General features: G+C 46.8%; 1 protein-coding gene across 1 annotated transcript in view; it reads left to right on the top strand.

Moving 5' to 3' along the window:
* Window positions 1–17,219, top strand: part of FBH1 (F-box DNA helicase 1) — a 28,173-nt gene extending 10,954 nt beyond the window's left edge. Inside the window, exons 8-21 of the mRNA XM_059816269.1 lie at window positions 1,307–1,401; window positions 3,311–3,479; window positions 4,304–4,532; window positions 5,399–5,486; window positions 6,175–6,261; window positions 7,376–7,512; window positions 10,034–10,133; window positions 10,309–10,430; window positions 12,264–12,339; window positions 13,437–13,634; window positions 14,274–14,399; window positions 15,044–15,150; window positions 16,032–16,160; window positions 17,046–17,219. Of these exons, the coding sequence (XP_059672252.1) occupies window positions 1,307–1,401; window positions 3,311–3,479; window positions 4,304–4,532; window positions 5,399–5,486; window positions 6,175–6,261; window positions 7,376–7,512; window positions 10,034–10,133; window positions 10,309–10,430; window positions 12,264–12,339; window positions 13,437–13,634; window positions 14,274–14,399; window positions 15,044–15,150; window positions 16,032–16,160; window positions 17,046–17,165 (1,783 nt within the window). The 3' untranslated portion in view covers window positions 17,166–17,219. The remainder of the gene's footprint in view (window positions 1–1,306; window positions 1,402–3,310; window positions 3,480–4,303; window positions 4,533–5,398; window positions 5,487–6,174; window positions 6,262–7,375; window positions 7,513–10,033; window positions 10,134–10,308; window positions 10,431–12,263; window positions 12,340–13,436; window positions 13,635–14,273; window positions 14,400–15,043; window positions 15,151–16,031; window positions 16,161–17,045) is intronic.
* Window positions 17,220–19,162: the final 1,943 nt, after the last annotated feature.

Raw genomic sequence — 19,162 nt, 5'->3', positions numbered from 1 at the left:
CACCCCAAAATACCCTCCCAAATCACCACTCTACCTATGGATGAGAAGCTCTTGAAGGAGGGGAGAGCACCTCCTTTAATTTTTAACAGCGTGTTCCTCTAGAACACTGCAAGCTGCAGTCAGCCAAAATGGGGGCTGGCTTGGTGGTGACGTTACTGTAGCGCAAATAATGTGGCCGTTCATTTATGAACACTGCTTTCTATGCACAGAGGAAACGAGCTACCAGCCATAGGATATTGATTTGTCTCCTGTTTTTCAGATCCTGTTGGATAACTGTTATATACTAACTGATTTTTATATATATCTGTTATAAATTAGTTGATAGCTTGCTGCCTAGGAAGGAAGGACAATAAGGAGTGAAACACATTCCTGGCCTGTGGAGGTCCAGGCTTGGTTCCCCTTCTGCTGTAATTGTCCTGGGTTGAGTCATTTAGCCTCCTTGCCCTTACCTACAGAAGGGGAACAGTAGTGCTTTCATCCATCACAGAGGTCTAGCAAAGATAAATCAGTAAAATCACCGATGATCCGAGGTACAACAGTGAGAGAGGTCGGAACAAAAAAAATAAACCAAAGGTGAACAGATGTTGGGTTTCAGTGCTTCTTGGTTTCCCAGCCCTTTCATTCAGCCCCTCCATTTGAAATCTTTTGCTAAGCAGATTTTGCTTGTTCAGTAAAAGATGCATCCTGGTGGCAGTCATCTAACTGCCAGCTGGGAAATGTCAAGGATACTTAAACAAGGCTTTCTGCCCTTACACATGCTGTTGGGGAGGACCTTGTGCAAAGAGATGGTTCAAACCGTTGGCTGATTACACGTTTCAGACCTTTATGAATAAAACAATTGCGCTCCAGCCGGAAGCGCTGAATGCCTTTAATCAAAGCTCTCAGCTCCCCTGAGAGGCAGAGATAATTGATCTGTCCTACATGCTGAGAAATCAGAGAGCAATTTAAGGTACGTGCTCTCAAAAGCAGCAAAACACCCCAAACCCAAGTCGCTGTTTATTTTCAATAAGCCTAAGGAGCTGGGGTGCCAAATTCATTTTTAAAACACGGCTTAAGGCCCTTGAGAAGATCTTTTCCTATGTAACCTTCCCCAAGGTTTAATTTTTATTTTTGCTATCTCCAATCTTTTCTTATTCCCTGCTTTTCTCATTTGCACAATAACCAAGTTGCTCCAGTGCCACCTTCCTGATTGTGGGATGGGATAAATCATTCATTGGTTTCCTTCCGCTGTTAGTTGATTTGTTTGTTTTATGTGCGAGGATTATTTTTCTTAATTCCTTTTGCTCTGTTTTTTTTCTCGTTTTAGTAGCTTGCCTGAAGTGAAACTGACCCATGAACAACAAAGGATTTTGAATCACAAAATTGAGCGTGGTCAAATAGTGAAAATTATGGCATTTGCAGGTAAGAGTCAAAAATTATGTTGTAAGAATAAACGCATAACCTCTAATTCTTCTCCTTCCCTCCCTGCTTCTTCTGTCCAAGGAACCATGTGGATGCCAGGGGGATCAACCTTACTTTTAATCAATACAAAAGATCAGAGCAAGCTTTTGCAGAGAAATAGGAATGGGAAGGATGGTGGTGGTTACTCCCATGCAAGCTGGGTAAATGTCATATTCAGACACGATACCAAAACCAAGTGTTTGGGTACTGTCAATGACTGCCCAGAGCAACTTGTCAGGAACCCAGGAGAGAGAAGCAACTCTCTGTGTGTTGCTTAGCCGCATGCTGAGCCTGTTTCATGGTGTTATTTTCCACAGGCCACTAGACGGAGTCGCTCTTACTTGTATAGATTTAGCATCCCTGTAGGAGCAACACAAGCCAAGAAATCTTCTGCGCTTGTGCACTGTTTTGAAACGGGAAAGTGCATAAAAATGACGGAGCCTATTTAAAAAGAAAAGGAAAAGTAAATCATCTCCCTCCACCTGCAGAGAGTTTCCTTTAAAGACACCACCCTGGGGGCTCAGAGCTAATGCATGTTCTCTGCCTGAAAGACTTGCAAAAGGACACGTACAGCTAAGCACCACAGTACAGAAGCTACTAACAGTGGTTTCTTATGTCTGTACAAAGTCACTGTGTCCAAATGACAAAAACGGGAACATTCATGAGCCTTGACAGGTTGCATGTAACCGCAACAACTGCAGGGCAGAAAAAGAGCTTGAGGAACCGCTGGCAAAAAGTGTAAAAGACTCATAATCCTTCTTCAAACATGTGGATGAGGATGCTTGCTAAAGCATCTGTTCGCTAACTGCAGCGTAAAGGATGCCTGAGAGCAAACAATGAGGTGGCAGAAAAGCTAAATGTGTTCCTGGTAGAGGGTTTTGGAAAGGACCAGCCTCAGGATCCTTCTCTATAGGGGGTCCACCAGAGGGTCGGTCTCACATTCACATGGGAGAGGTTGTGGATGAAATATGCGTTGGTACTGTTCGTTTCATGATCTGGACTGCATCACCCAGAAGATGTAAAGGAACTCAAGAGTGAAATGGCTGAACCAGTAGCTGAGTGTGAAAGCTGCTGTGGCAGTGGAGTTGAACAGGGAGACATGGGAGCAATCTACCAGCAAGACCAGTATCTGTACCAGGCAAAATAGTAAAAGATGGTCCTCATGGGTGGATAGCTGGTTAAAAGCTAGGAAGCAAAACTATGAGCAGATGGGCAGTTTTCCACATGGAGAGTGGTAACCACTGGAGTCCTGCAGAGACCTGTGCTGGGACCTGCTTTGCTGAACATCCACGAGTCCTCTGGCAGGAGTGTGAACAGCAAGGTGACAAAGGTTGCTGATGCTGTGTCATCACTGAGGATATGAAAAGGGGCAAAGAAGGAAATGTGCAGAGCCCTTCTTGTCTCAGGTTTCTGTTGTGATTGGTACTCCACGAGCAAGGCAACTTTGCCATGAGGTGTGGACAGTGCTGTCCTGCAGCAAACTGGAGTAAAGGAGAGCAGCAATAGTGGGAGATCTCATAAGGAAATGAGCTAACGAATCAATTCAAAAGAGCAATTTTATAATTTCATTTACCAAGCTGTCTTTCAAGAGAATCAGTACCTTCACATATGCTCAGACTTCTAGAGTAGTGGGTGATAAAAAGATATTTTTTTAAAATGCTTTTTGGCTGCAAACTAATTTTTCAAAGCTACTTTGCTCCACAGCTTCTGCTGTTTTCAGTTGAGTCAGTGAATAAATTCCCATTAGCTGCACATAGTCCTGCCGTGCAGTTAGGACAGCAGGAGGGGGAAGGTAAAGCTGATGAGAGGTGTGTGGATTCATTCGTACCTGACTCTGGACACTTTTTGTTTACTTTCTTCTGTTCTTCAGGTACAGGAAAGACCTCAACCTTGGTCAAATATGCGGAGAAGTTTGCTGATCTGAATTTCCTTTACGTGACGTTTAACAAAGCTGTTGCAGAGAGGGGGAAAAGTGTCTTCCCCAGAAACGTGACGTGCAAGACTTTCCATTCATTAGCATTTGGAAGTGTCGGCAAACAGTGAGTGGGGATTTTAGATTCCTTCATTGAAGGCCGGTAGGGCAGGAAAAAGACACGTCAGGAGAGGAAGGTCTGGTTTTGAAGTAAGCTTCCAGGACTTGAGGAAGCAAAAATAATGGGGGGAATTATTTCTTTCACTTGCTTCAAGCCAGACTGTGATTTATGGTTTCCGAATTCTTTCAGATTGGATGGGCCAGTGATTTTAGCATCCGTGTGAGCCTGGGGAAGCAGACTCATTGCCCCGCTCTGGCATAGACTGTGCTGACATAGCCGCATTGCTGTTTTGGGTGCTGTTCATCCTGCCTGTGTTTGTAGCCAAGGAGCATTTCACAGGGATATAGAAAGCCACTGAGAATGGCTTTTTCCCATTTCCCATTTACACTTAAATGCTCTTTTTCTTTAGCAGAGGAGGGGTTTTCTTAACCTGAGTTGTTCTAATGATACAGTTTCTGGCACCACCACCAATTATGTTGGCACATCTAAACTGCAGACAGAAGGGAAAATGAGCCACGACCTGGAAGAAGAGGGAAATCCTCTTACCTGGCTCTGAAAACAGTCTGTAATTGCAGGGGTGAATGATGGGAATATCTCTCTGGCTCGACTTTTCATCTATAAAATCTATAAAATGAACAAGTTTGTGCTTCCACAAGGATAAATATGTGCAGATTTTAAAGATATTCCATTACTAGGTCAAAGTGGGTGTATGAAACGGAGCTTCTGCAAGTGTTAGTGTGCAACAGAAGCAAAAGTGAGCTTGCTTTTCCGTTGGGCTTTTCACGTGTGTTTCAACATGTCTCTCTTATTTTTTGTCACCTGTGGCACAGCTATAAAGAAAAAGGCAAGCTGAACTTCTCCAAGATGTCAGTTTACTCTGTGAGTTCCCTTATCCGGAACCGTGAGGGACAATCTCTGTTCATAAGAGGGAAAACAGTCTCGCAGACCCTTGAAAACTTTTTTGCCTCTTCAGATGAAGAAATCAGTGAAGAGCACACTCCTATTTGGTTCAAAAATACTCACGGCGAGAGAAAACTTGTCAGTGGAGTAGAAAAAAAAGTGAGTATCTGAGATGAAGCAAGACTTGGGCTGCAAGGTTTAGAAGGGGCTGTAGTTATCCCACATGTCTCATAGTTCACGGGTATTTGTGCTTCAGCTGTAAGAACTGACTGTGAAAATATTTTTTTCCTGTGGTGACGAATCTAAAGGAACTGGAGCTTGTTTGTTCTCCCTGTTCGCACAGCTGGTTTCTAGAGAGGAGATTATCACTGTCTCTGCTCAGTGCAGATGTTTCTTCGCTGCAAGGAGAAGAGAGAAGAGATTGCATGTATTTATATCAATGCCTGAACGGCACTGTGATATTACATGTAAAGACAATAAACATTTTTGTAGTCATTTTGGTACGCAGAGCCAAACCCCAAAATTCTCATTTAGAGTACAGACATCTTAGCAACACTTAAAGGGTAGCACTGACATTGCAAACAACGTGGGCTGGAGTTGTGGAGAAAAAATCAGCCTTTCTGCTCCGCATTGATCACATCTGATCAGGTACAGTCCAGCTAGCAGAAACCCAATTTGCAGTCGTTATTTCTGGCAGGGAATGAATTGACAGCCTCAAAATACTGAATACCTTTAAACACCTTGCAAGCTGTCCAGAGAAGCCAAAATAAACACAAAGTCTGTGTTAATGTGTCGAAATTAGGGGATATTGTATTATACTGTCCTAATAGCTGAGCCAAAGAAATGTGCTTTTCAGGGGGCTGCATTTGGAAAAGACTGTGTTGAGGCGAAGAAGTTAACTGGTGGTGACACAGAAGAGAAGTAGGAGGAGAAAGGCTTCAGAGAAGCCTTTCAAGATGTGCTGTGCCTGGACTGTTTTTCTGCTCAAAGCGATCTATCCAGGCCCTTCTGTTTTCTCTTTCTAGATCAATGTGGAAGAGGCGAAAGAGATATGGCACAACATGAAGAAGCTGGATGGAGACGTAGAGAAGAAATACAAGATAACTTGTGATGGTAAGAGAGCACAGATGTCAAATGCCTTCAGATAAGGAGCCGTAGTAGAAAACTAAACGGATTCATACGTCTTACTTCTGGCTGTGCACCAGGAATGAGCATCAAAAAGTATAAAATTCCTATTCTCCTGACACTAGCTCACCAGGGAGCTCAAAACAGGCCTGAAGGCTGGAAGTTTGTTCATTTTTCCTGTTTGGCCTCAGAAAATGGTGGAACTATTCAGCTGTGTGTGATTGGCAGCAAAATCGTAGAAATAACGGGTGAGACAATGGGTGGACGAGTGCTAACAGCGAGTGTTTGTTCTTTGCTGCTGCTGGCACGTCCTTTCCTCTTGCTTCTTAGCATGTGTGCAGATAGTGCCAGAGGTGGTTCATACTGGGGGAAACCTCCTTCCTTGTCATTTTCTTTGTGCATGAAGAGCTTTGGAATCATCAGTGTAGCTGCCTTCGTCCAGTGCAGTCAGGTTGGTTTGATTTTTTTTCCATCCTTCATACAGCCAAGGGAGACAGAGCAACATCTGGGAGCACTAGACATTTTTGCAACCCCTCCAAATGTCGTGCAAATTCCAAGCAAGAAGTAGGGCCAGACCTTTTTTTTTTTTTTTTTTAAATGGACTTGTTCTAAAGATCATCGTGTTTTGTGATGAGAAAATTACTCTCTCACTGGCGTGCCTTGTTCTTTCTCTCAGGGTATTTGAAACTTTGGCAGCTCAGCAAGCCTCAGCTCTCAGAATACGATGCCATTTTTGTTGATGAAGCACAGGACTGCACTCCAGGTGAGCGGGGACGGGAGGCAGAGCTGCAGCCTTCTGAAGCACTTTACAGAGAGGATGTTCGTGTGTTCAGGGATGTGTGAGAAGTAGCACAATTAAAAAAAATTCTGCCCCTCAGTTGTAACATTATAACTGACCCATTGCTTGGTCCCAGATCCTTGCAAATTCAGTAAGGCAGCTTGGAAGCAGGCTACAAGAGTATATGTGCATCAGCTTAAGGGATTGCTTTCAGGTGCTTTGGGCATCCAGACATGCCATCCAGACCCTTTTGCTATTGCTTTGCTGCTAAGAGGGAAAAACAGAATACCAGCATAGCCGAGGGCATGGTTTATTACAAGAGTGGCGAGACATTAAATGGTTCATCTATCAGAAGATCCCATCCCGGCACTGGGTGCAAGTTTTGACTGTTCCTTGCACCATCCCGGGGATTCCCGAGTCATGTAGCAGAAAGCAGCTGGCTTTCTTTGCCGGGGATATGGGGAGTAGCTCTCTGTTGCAAAGCAAGTTGAATTGGTTCTGCAAAGGGATCTAAGTGGACCAAGGTGTGTGCTGAGAAGCAAAAGAAGGGGGGAAGAAGAAAGTCTGGTCTTTTCATCAGATACTAAATCAGTTCAAAGGTTTCATCAGACCATCTCTCACCTGTACTCACTGGAAACCTAGTCTTGTGAGTGTTTGGCTGTTCTTTCTTTTTTTGTGTGCGATACAAGTGGTTGCTCTACCAGCATCACTGAGCCTTGGGCAGTTTGAAGTGGACTGAAGGGCTTGCTGAGGTGTGCATTGAGTCACTGTGCACATGTGTGGCATGTCCGGGTCACTGGGGATGGGTGGTGGATTTGTGCTGGGCTCACACCTGTGGGATTAAGATGCTGTGCCGCTCCAGCCCAGGGAATAATACCGTCAGACTAAACCAGTGGGAGGATGTTTGTAGAGCTCCCGGTTAGCTGTGCGTTTCCCTTTGCTTCTCCCCAATTTCTCTCCTGCAGCTGTGTTGACCCCTTCTTAAATGCCATGAGTCATCAGGCAAGAGATCTTGCCTCTGTACAGGCGGGAGATATTGTACAGTTTACTCTTGGTTTATGAGCAGGTTCCCCCTTAATGCTCCGATGTTTTCTTGCAGCCATCATGGATATTGTGCTGTCACAGACATGCGGCAGAATCCTCGTCGGAGACCCTCACCAACAGATTTATACCTTCCGAGGGGCTGTCAATACCCTCTACTCAGCGCCTCACACCCATGTCTACTACCTCACCCAGGTAAGATGAGGGTCTGCTGCTGTCCTTCCCTGGACAGATCCCTAATGCAGTGAAATCAGAGAATCGCAGTGGTGGAACACTGGAATAAGCTGCTCAGGGAAGTGGTGGAGTCACCATCACTGGAGGTGTTCAAGGAATGTGTGGATGTGGCATTGCAGGACATGGTTTAATGGGCATGGTGGTGTTAGTTGATGGTTGGACTTGATGCTCTTACAGGCCTTTTCCAACCTTAGTGATTTTGTGATTCTGTGAAAAATGTTTCACATCCTTCTTCAGAAGGCCAGACTTCTTGAGTTTGTCACCGCGGAGTGTTTGCATTGCCTGGATTAGTGGCTGCTTTGCTGTTCACACTCTGCACTGCAGAGCTCCTTTGTGCCTCTTAGTGGAGTGATTCCATCACTAGGGAAGCCATGTGGCTTGAAAAATAGGTACTGGGGTAGAGACTTTAGTACATGGCTTATTTCAAGGAGATCCCCTCTTTTCTGCATTAGTTCTCAGCTGCAGCTGAGCGGGCAGGGGCAGATATCCTCCTTGCTCATATTGCCAGTCAGTTACGACATCTCACACACAGAGATGAAGGAGTTTGAAGCAAGGAGATGAATTTTGTTCTGGCAGTGACTTCCTTGAAATAAAACCACACTGATGAAGGAGAACATCTTTGCTGGCTGTACACATGATCTTTTTCTCTGGCTCTGTACAAACTTTGGCATTGCCACCTCTGTCCCACCAGCCTCCCTTTGTCCGTGATATCTCCTACCCTGTTGGTGTGCCAAGGGCATAATTTTCATGAGCAGCTTCAGCTGATCTGAGTTTGCCCTGGAAGAGAGCTCCCACCTTGTTTCAGCACAAGTGATGCTTCTGTCTCCAGGCTGGGTTACCTAACCGTCTGCTGTGCCAACTGAAAGCTCATCCTGATTATTTTTTTGGTCTGATTAGCCACATGGCTACACAATTCTCACAGCTAATGTAAGGGAGGAACTCTCTTTGGGAATCCTTGCAGAATGAATCAGCTCAAACCAGTGATACAAGCTGCAATGCAACCAGCTCCTAAGCCAGAAGACCCACCAAAACACCCATCCATCCGAGCTGCCTTTTCACTCTTGCACCATGCCAGCCTTGCCAAGGGGCAGGAGCCAGGCACAGGCACATAGGAACGGGGACTGCATTTATTTGCAGTGGCACATCTTGTGACAGCCTTGGGAGCAGCCTTGCATCTCCTCTCTTGTGCAGTTTTTTTGAGTAACAAGATTCTTCTACTTCTCTTCGCTGGTGGAGGCGTTGTGCTCAGCCAGGCACTGGTGGTTTTTTAATCATAGTGTTAGTGAAACTTGATTAGGGCTTTGACCTCACAGTGCTTTGACTGTTGGCCCCACATCTATAGGTTAGGAGACCATAAGGAGCAACCTCCAGCCCTGCTCTGCTGCTCCGGTCCATCCTCTCTCCAGCAGCCCAGCAAAGTGAAGGACCTGGCTGCTTTCCCACCATCTCTAGCCCCTGCCCTGCTGCAGGACAGACGTGCTGTGTCACGTTAACTTACTGGGGAAGAGTCTTGGCAGTGGCAGCTGTTGGGGTGAAGAGGCTGGAAACCATGTCTTGCCCTGTATGATAGTCCCATCTCACAGCACAGTTCCTATCACCTTGGGTGTAAGAGTGACCAGGGTTCCTAGGAATAATTTGGGGGCATTTGGGTGCTTTTTCTAAGAGAAACGTTGTCCAGAAGGTTGGTGGGAATTGTATAGTTCCATATGTAGTAATAATATATACAACCCCATGCAACGCTACAGGCTTGGGGACGAGTGGCTGGAAAGCTGCCCGGCAGAAAAGGACCTGGGGGTGTTGGTTGACAGCCGGCTGAATATGAGCCAGCAGTGTGCCCAGGTGGCCAAGAAGGCCAACGACATCCTGGCCTGTATCAGAAATGGTGTGGCCAGCAGGAGCAGGGAGGGGATCGTGCCCCTGTACTCGGCGCTGGTGAGGCCGCACCTCGAATCCTGTGTTCAGTTTTGGGCCCCTCACTCCAAGAAGGGCATTGAGGTGCTGGAGCGTGTCCAGAGAAGGGCGACGAAGCTGGTGAGGGGTCTGGAGCACAAGTCTGATGAGGAGCGGCTGAGGGAGCTGGGGTTGTTCAGTCTGGAGAAGAGGAGGCTGAGGGGAGACCTCATCGCTCTCTGCAACTGCCTGAAAGGGGGTTGTGGGGAGGTGGGTGTTGGTCTCTTCTCCCAAGTGACAAGTGACAGGACAAGAGGAAATGGTCTCAAGTTGCGCCAGGGGAGGTTTAGATTGGATACTAGGAAAAATTTCTTCACTGAAAGGGTTGTCGGGCATTGGAAGAGGCTGCCCAGGGAGGTGGTGGAATCGCCATCACTGGAGGTGTTCAAGGAACGTGTGGACGTGGCACTGTGGGACATGGTTTAATGGGCATGGTGGTGTTGGGTTGATGGTTGGACTTCATTATCTCACAGGTCTTTTCCAACCTTAGTGATTCTGTGATCCTCTGTGATTCTGTGATTTTTCTATGCAGAGTTTCAGATTTGGTCCTGAAATAGCTTACGTTGGAGCAACCATTCTGGATGTCTGCAAGAAGATCAGGAATAAGACATTAGTGGGTGGAAACCAAAAGGGTAAGTCATGTTGGTGCACCACTCAGCTCGGTCAGCTCTGTTCAGTGACTGGAAGTCACAGAGCTACTGCATAATAAACAAAGTGTCTCGGGATTAATCCTGGTTTATGAAGATCTTTGGATTTTAGATACCTGCTTTCTAACTGCCCTGGCTAACTGGGAATTTCTTCATGCAGGTGATGTGAGAGGTAGCATGGAGGGGAAGATAACAGTCTTATCACGAAGCAATTTTAACGTGTTCGAGGATGCTGTGAAACTTACTGGGAGAGAGAAACCGATTAAAATACACATGATTGGGGTAAGGGGAAATTGCCAATGTATCTTTCACGTCCCAACCTCAAGTCCCCACGCCCGTTAGCACTTGTAGCAGCAACACCTACGTGTGTCTTGAAATAGGTGTGGCTGATTTGCTGTCATCTGTAGCATCCAGGTTTAAAACTAATATTCAAGGAGAAAGCAGCAATCTGTCATGGCTGGGGAAGGGTTATTTGGAGCAGCTGTTCCTCAAACCTGTGCAGGCGAGGCTCCCTTTTTAGGCTTATCTGTCCCTTTTTTCAGGAGGCTTAAATGAGGCGGCAGCAGCTCCAGTCTGGTGGGTAGGGCTGGGGCAGGGGCAGAGTGCTATACGGCTGTAACAAGTCGCTGCAAGTATTTGCATTAGATGGAGCGCTGCTGGCTGCCTTTGGCCGCTGGCAGTGGCACAGTGTTCCTGCATTAGGGAAGTAAAAATCAGCTTTAATTGCAGACTGAGTGTTAAAAGCAACGAAAGGCTGTGCCCTGAGAGAATAAACATTTTTCAAGCTCTCTTGAGAGACGAAGACAGTGGTTGAAGCTGAAGGTGACCTTTGGGCTTGTAGATGCCACAGAGGGCTGTGCTGTGCTCATTCCTAATTCCCAGTCTTGTGATGGTCTGGTCCCCGTCTTGATGCACCCAGGAAAGCCAGGGAAAATTGTTTCACCAGCATTGTTGGTGAGGGAAATTGGGATTTTCAGCAATGCTGAATATTACCTCCTTGAGGGAGCAACAGTTCTGAGGTTTGCACTGAATTTTCATCTGCAAGAAGCACCCGTGTGTCTGAAGAAGGCGAGTGGGTGTGTGTGCATGTCTGCAGAAATTCACGTGCTTGAATTTCAGGGAGGTTTTAATATGGCTCCACATTTCAGAAGCCTCAGAGCAATCATTAGTCTTCACACTCTGAATCATCAATACCTATGATTTAATTTGAGATCTTGTTCTGCACCCAGAAACGTAGAAGCACGTGAATAGATGTCCTAGTGCTGAATGTGTTTGAGGAAGAGCCTGGTCTTTTGAATTTTAGGCTGATATTTTAATTTATTTTTTGCACTGGGAAACTGCGTATTACAATGGAATGAATGTTTGAACTGTCAACCCAGTACCAAAATCTTTGTCTGCCTTTGCAGTTTGGAATAAGTCTAAGTTCAGACTCACGTTTCTTTTGATGGAACAAAACGATCTGGATTTGGAAAAAAGGGGGAAAAATACTTTCTGAAAGTAAAAATTGTCAAAGCAAAACCTTTTGTTTCAGTTTACCTTGAAAAGGAAACATTTACAACCAGTTTAGCAAGCTTATCATCATTGTGGTGGCCCATCGCTTCAGGAAAGAGGATGCAGTCGTGCATGGAGCTGGCTTTCCTGTGAAAGACCGTGGAGTCCATAGGCCAGCAGCATTTATGGCACAACAGACTTTTAAAGTTCATTTCAACAAAGCAGTATGCAGCTATTGAAAGCTAAAATGACCAAAACCCCAAACTGTTCTTGTTAGTGAATGGGAAAACATTATAGAATTCTTTTTTTCTTTGAAAAGCCTTTGAATATAAAATTCTGCCGTAGCTCTGTTATAATGCCAATCAGTGTCCTGTTCTCTTCTTGCTGTCCGTCTGTCTGTCCATAAAGCGGGCTGGATCACTGCCTTTTCAGCTGCCTTTCATTGTGCTACGGCTCCAGGGATTTCAGGAAAACAACTCTGCATCTTCAGCACGCTTCCTTTATTCCTTCCCTCTTAACCCCAACAACCACTGGGCCCTACTAGCTTATCTAGAAACTCTAGACAGCACCTTTACTCCTGTAAGTAAAGATAAGACAATTATGATAAATTGTTTTTTGTTTTAGGGGCTTGCCCGTTTTGGCCTGAGCAGAATTTATGACATTTGGAAGCTCAGTCAACCTGCAGATGAACGGAAAAAAGGTGAGTACATTCTCACCCTTCTCTCTGCGTGTGATCCTCCCTACAGCAGCACGGATTTTTTAGGTTTTGCTGCGGTGATGGAAAGCAACATGCTTCTTGGTGTTCTATTTTGTATTTTCTCAAGCAGTTACCTGTTGAAAACTGACTTCTCAATGGTAGTGTCATGGGCTGTGCTATTTCGGCTGCTTGAGTGGCTGGTGTTAATACCAGAAATGCCAAAACTGGGGGGCCTGTGTCATGCAGCCCTCCCCAGCTTTCTGCATCGATGCCTTATCTTGAGTGCAAGAGCCCAGTAAACTCATAGATTGGAATTTTTTCCCTATGTTTCCTGATTTGACTTCATTTTTCATTTGTCTTAGGCTTTTCCTGTTTTGTTTTTAAACCTGGTGTAACTGAATCCTCTATGACATGCTTTCTTTTCACTGATGGATATCATTTAGGAAACGAATCATTCATTTAAAACCTCTTGGCAGCAGTAGGCAAATATTGTTATATATGGGGCGCAGAGACAAACAAAGGACTTACTGAACTGCCACAAGTGATTGATTTTATGGGTGGTGTTACTGGTTCTTTGGAAGGTGAGCTACCAGGAAAACTCCTTGGCATCTGGGTAAAAAGAGAGAATAATGCGGGTTGGAAGGGTCCTGGGGCTGTCTCTGCCCTGAGCCCCTGCTCCAGGCGCTCTGAAGTCACATTAGAGTCTTTTCAATCTGCTCAGAGTCTTTCCCCTTCAATTTCCAAATATCTCTGGGGATGAAGGTTGTGCAGAATTTCTAGGTCTTTCTATATGGTGTAGAAATGAGTGAGCTCAGTGAATGTTTGCCAGCTGCTCTCTCCTCAGCTCCGTAAACTTCCGTACCCTTCATAGTACACCAGCGTTGTATCTCAGAGTGATGCTGCTTTGTGAAACTACCCGCTCTGATGACAGCATCGACAGCGTTTTGTATCTGTAAAGAGAAAATCCTGAGCGACAACCACTCATCACAGAGCAAGGAGTGCATCCCACAGCAGCAGTCCATCTGCTGTGGTTAGAATTAAAAAATGCCGTTATATGTGTCTGTCAAATAAACTCATGTCATCTGCTATTTTGTTTTCAGCAAACCTTGTTATAAATGACTCCTTTATCAAAAAATGGGAAGAAACTCAGGGCTTCATCGGTTTAAGGGAATATGCAGAGCACATCGATGACAAAGACCTGGAAGTGAAGATCGCGATAGTGGAGAAATACAAAGAGCGGATCCCTGAGCTGGTGCAGAAGATTGAGAGCAGCCATGTGTCACAAGCAGCCATGGCAGGTAAAGCCAAGCTGTGTCTTTGATAGAGGATCAAATTCAGGTCTTTTTTCAATCCAGCTTTGGTGCTGAATCCACCTCGTTCTGCAAAAAAGCTACATTTGGATCAGGTTGGTCTTTTAGGGAGAAAGGAAGTTGAACAGCAGCTTTTGGGGTACATCTGCGACTCCAGGTGGAGTTCAGGGCAATGAATCTGACACCAAAGGATTGCTTAATGTGACTTTGCTAGAGGCAAATAAACTTTTGGACACAGTATTTTCTGCAGTTGGAAAGCCGTAGGGCTTTATCTTGCTTTTTGGGATTCCTGTTGTAGTTGCCCTGCAACTTGCTGACTAAAATTTGGGAAGGGGACAAAGCAATCAAGTCAAAAATTCACCAAATAAAAGAGCATTCAAGTTTGGGCATTGGGGCTGGGGCGTAGGCTGCTGACAACCAGGCATTTTCCTTGGCAAGGAAGTTGTCTTCAGCAGTCTGGCTTCCCCATAGAGGTGCTTTGCTTCTGATTTATATTTGGGGAGAAGTGAAATGAATGCAGAATGAAATGATTTCATTTGACTTGGCGTCCCGTGAAATTAAAAATACCATTATTGCTGCGATGACTGATCTTTTTTCCTTCTTGATCCCAACATCTGCTGGTTACAGATTACCTAATAGGTACTGTCCATCAAGCCAAAGGCCTGGAGTTTGATACGGTGCTGATTGCAGATGACTTTGTGAAAGTACCATATCTCGGTGGCGATTACCAGAGAAGAACTAGCTTCAGTATCGGTAAGGGAACGGCTGTGTGTGGTACCCATCCTGATCTGAAAGTGGGAAAGCAAAGCGTGCTGCCGGCGCTTGTCCTGCGAGCCCGCGCTTCTCGGCGTTGTCAGGTGCCACTGGCTGTCCTAGTGATTATCGATCCTGTAGTTTCCTTCCCAGCGAGATAGGGGCAGGGGAATATTCCTGCGGTCAAGCTTGTAGCCATCTAGCAACAGAGAAAGACCAACTCCACACTTGGGAAAGACACTGCTTTCCTTAGGTGGCACAGTTCATGCTTTGGAAGAGCCGATCTCTTCCCAGTGAGCAGAGAGGAGCTTGCAGAGTGAATCTAGAGACTGAGAAACTCCTCTGGTGCCAAGTCTGTGCCCGGGAGGTGGAAAACGCGGGGCAGTGAGCTGCTTCTCCGCGCATGTAGAGTCCTGCCTTTGCCTGGAAGGGAGAATGCGGAATGAGGTGGGAGCTATCGGTGGTGTCAGGAAGGTCACAGCAAACACAGGAGGATGCTGCACAGCTGTGCTGCTCTGCAAGTTCATGCTCTGCCAGAGAAGCACTGAGTGTCCTTCCAGAAGTACTAGCTGACGCATTAGAAGAATGGCAGAGCTCTTCATTCTTGTTCTCTAAAGCTATTGATGATCTTTCCTGCAACCTAGGCATTTATCCTGAGGATGAATGGAACCTGCTCTATGTTGCAGTGACACGTGCGAAGAAGTATTTGCTAATGTCAAAGTCCCTGGAACACCTTTTAGCATTGGCTGGGGTAAGTGAAATCGTCCCAAGGTAAACAAATCCTCAAGCGGGGCAATTTAGGGGCCTGATACCTGTGCTTCGTAGCACGCTGCACCAAAGCAGGACATCATCATGTGCGATCTCTGGCTGAGCAGCCCTGGCTGTGAGCTGCAGCAGTTGCTTGCACATCAGCGGGGATGTGAGGCAGAGCAGACAGCCAGGAAGGGCACACTGCCAGACACGCTGCTGTCTCGTTAGGATTTGGAGTCTCGAGGCAGCTCTGCAAGTGATGACATCTCAGGAAGAATGGGCAGCTGCCAGTTTAAAAAAAGTGCCCAAAGAGTCGGCACCCACTACCTGTAAAATCCACACATCTCTGATTATTACATTTGGAGGGGGGTGTGTGACAAAAGAGCGTAGAAGAGGATTTTCATGAGATTCACCCTAATCCTAAGATTCATGCTGATCCTAAGATTCATGCCAAGCTTGAACTGTGCCCTGGCTTGTGCTGGCATAGATCAGAATAGCTGAGGTCACATTTTTCCCTCAATTCACGCTGTTCTGCACCATGATTTCAATAGCAAGACACAAGGTTGCAGAATTTTATTTTCCCCAGTCCTTGCACTTGGGTGTTTTCTTCCACAGATCCTGATGACTTATCTCAGTGTGAGCGTGTAGGTTCCCTTTTCTCTGTATGCAGTGGTTGCCAGCTGTTACTTCACTTCCTTCCTTGCGAGCTGCTGCTGGCTTCTGCTTGATTTTTTTGTCACCAGGGTTGGGTTTTTTTGGTTTATTTTTTAAAAAAAACTCATGTTGCAAGTCATTTCCCAGGGGGTTAAAAAAACATGAAACAACCTGTTCCAGTATCTTAGCTCCCTCTGAGTGGTGTTGTTTTTCTTTCCTGTTTCTTAGGAGCATTTCCTTCGGGTGGAGCTGATGAGTGGGGCTGCGAAGGATGGGGTCGCTTGTTCTGTGCCACACTGTACAGAAACACTGCAATCCGGCTCCCGGCTGGTAGTGAAGAAGCTCCCTTTGACTCACGTATGTCCTCTCCCTGGGCCTTTGAGATCACATTTCTGAATTGGGAGCCTTCAAAAGCTGCTCCGGTTGCTGGCGGAGCTCTGTGACCTGTGTTCTGAGCTATCGCACCAGGGAGGGACAACCTCAGCGCTAAGCTTTAGTGGAATAGAGCAGGGAAGGTCCTGTAACTGGATCTCATGCCCACAGTTCCCCCAACCCTTTGCTTCTGCTCACAAACACCGGCTCGTAATTGGGGGTGCCTTCCCAACCATGTGATTCAGGGTGGTGGTGCAGTTCCCACAGATCCGCTCAAGCCTTGACCTCTCTTCTGAGATTAATTCTGGTCTCAAGTGGGGCTGGTTTGGGGGTTTTGTTGTGTCAGATCCCATTTCTGACTCTTAGAGCCTCTGCTGAGACCATCGAGCATCCATCTGGGGTTGGCAGAGCACCCCGTGCCCCTGCCAGCCAGCTGGAAGTGACAATCTGACTTTTGGCTCCAGATGTGGCTTCAACCCCACCTTCTGACTCGGGGGGTTGATCCTTGCCCAGAAAGTGCGGTGAAGGCCAAGTTCCCTTAGCACTGGCATCTGCAAGCACACAGTAAAGCTGGTGGAGCTCCATGTCCACAACAAGAGCTAGCAGATGGCTCCGAGCCGTCAGCAGGGGCCATGAGCACTGTGACGGGGAAAACCTTGTCCTTCACCAGCAAAGACCTGCACAGGGACATTCTGGTTGTTGCAGCTGTTAAACAAGCTGTCCCATAAGGGATTCCTTGCAATTGAGGTGGCAGGAGATGCTTTGGGCACATCATTGCTCTCTTCCCTGGATGTGAGGGGGTTGTGTCTGAGGTTAGAAGCCTTCCTCCAGCCTTCTTCTTCTCTCAAATCTCCTCTCTTTCTCCTGCAGAGCAATGGCAGCAGGGATGCAGGTGGCTACCTTTGCCACGCTTGCACGCGGCAGCGCTTTGGCTCTCTGACACCACTGACCTTTTTCCCAGGGCTTCAAGAAGAGCCCATCCAGCTCTAACGAAGCCCTCCAGCTCCCCAGAGCCCTTGCTGCGCCCCGGAGCCATCCTGGGTGCGGGACAAGGCCGAGCTTGCAGCCCAGCTCCAAAAGCAGGTGGATATTGGAACAGGATTTCAGACCAGCTCTGAGAGGAACCCTCCAGGCTCTCTGCAAGGAGGTGTGAGACCTTTTCTCCAGCCCTGCCTTGCCCTTGAGGAGCTGCTCAGCATAGCCTGCATCGCTGCATGGAAGAATATGCACTATATAAACTATTGGACAGAGCGGCTGGTTGGGTTTTTTTGAGCATTACCCCTCAGTTACCTCTGTCACCAGGAAAATGCCTCCAGTGACCAAACTGCCACTATATCCCTGCCTATTTTGTCATGTCATGCCTCAGTGAAATCCCTCTGATCCACCAGAAGGAGAGGAAATGCGACAATGGAAAGTACCCAAAGAAACGCTTTGTTCCTAGAAAATGGACTTTTTCCTGGAGCCTGTTTTAATGGGGAAAGTTTCGCTATCAGCTCTGGGAGGAAGTCATCAAATGCTCCCAGTTGAATTTTTCTGACTTGAAGGTGAGGGATTCCCCTAGATTCCGTTTCCCTTCTCCCTGCTGCAAAGCATAAGGGAAGAAGTGAGGCAGCATCTGAAGAACTGCTTTGGTTTGGTTTCAGTCTAACTCAGAGACAAACTGGAGAGCATTTTTAATGCTGAAATTAAGTTTGTAACAACAAAAAGAAGCCTTAATGCTTTCTTTTTTTTTTCTTCCCTTCTGTTAAGAAGTCGTCCTGCATTGCGTTTATTTACCAGCCGTCACAGTAGCAATGGTGAAAGCAGCGTTGTGGTCTTGTAAATCAGATGGTGTCTTCTCCTTTTGCAGATACGTGGCTCTTTGTACCAGAGCCCGTGTCATGTGGAGATCAAATCAGATTTTGGAAGAGATCTGCTTTTGGACATGGGCCCGGAGCCATGAGCCATGCCTGCTGGAGGAAGCTTGTGCATCCTGTGTATTTCCATGGTTGTCCATTGAATGGTAGCTGCTTCACTGGCTGTCCTTTTGCATTCGAAGCACCAACTCCAGAAAGGCTTTCCTTGTTCCACTCACCTCAGCATGGGCAGAAGTTCACCCAAGACTTGGATGTTGGATATAACCGCAAAGCTCGGCGCAGCCGTTGGACCAGCCACCTCCAGCGATCCCTTCCAGCCTCACCTGTTTTCTGACCATCCCGTGGTACGCTGGGGAGAGGCAGTGCCGTTGCAGGAGGGTTTGGTCTGTCACGCATCTACAGTGCTGCTTCCTCCAGGTGCAACAGTCCAGAGCAGTGGCAGAAACAGGAGGACAAAGGACAGCAGCGAGAAAAGGATGCAGAAGTTGAGTCGTTAGATACCTACTGGTTTCCAGCTGACTGCTAAAAACCCTTTTGCTGTCCAGCTGAGCGATGGCAGCTGCCACCTTGCCGTCACCCTTTGCCTCTAAAGCACAGCACTACTGGTGGCCGGCAAGCCCTTGCTGTTGCGGAGATGGATTTCATGCCAACCCAGCTCCCGTCTGTCCCCGCTCTCCTCCCCACCATCGCGGCTGCCAAGACGCCTGACCAGACGAAAAATCGACCTCTGTATGTGCATTATTTTATATACAATGTATACACATTTATACATAAAACGGCATCAGTATAAAGCTGCCTGTTCTGTAGCAAGGGGGGAACAAGTGGATAACAACTGATGATGGATGAAGGAAAAATATGCAAAGGAAAATATTTCCTAGGTCCTGTTATTGCCTTCAGTCTTCGGTAGTGGCTACAGTGAAATCGCTCCTGCTTGTGGTCCCCTGCAAGCGGCCAGAGCCGATGGGCACCTGGGGTCTGCACCGAAAGTGCCTCTGAAGGATCCCTGAGCTGTGTACGAGGGCCGACCGCGGCAGGACGGCGCCAGCACCCTTCGCTGTGGTTGCGGGTTCACCGGCGAATGGCTGAAAGAGAGCAGGAAGGGGGTGGAGATGCGGCGGAGGGATGCTTGGC

The sequence above is a fragment of the Gavia stellata genome, chromosome 4, assembly GCF_030936135.1.
Source record: "Gavia stellata isolate bGavSte3 chromosome 4, bGavSte3.hap2, whole genome shotgun sequence".
In the NCBI taxonomy this organism is placed as follows: Eukaryota; Metazoa; Chordata; class Aves; order Gaviiformes; family Gaviidae; genus Gavia; species Gavia stellata.
This window is presented reverse-complemented; position numbering and strand designations above follow the sequence as displayed.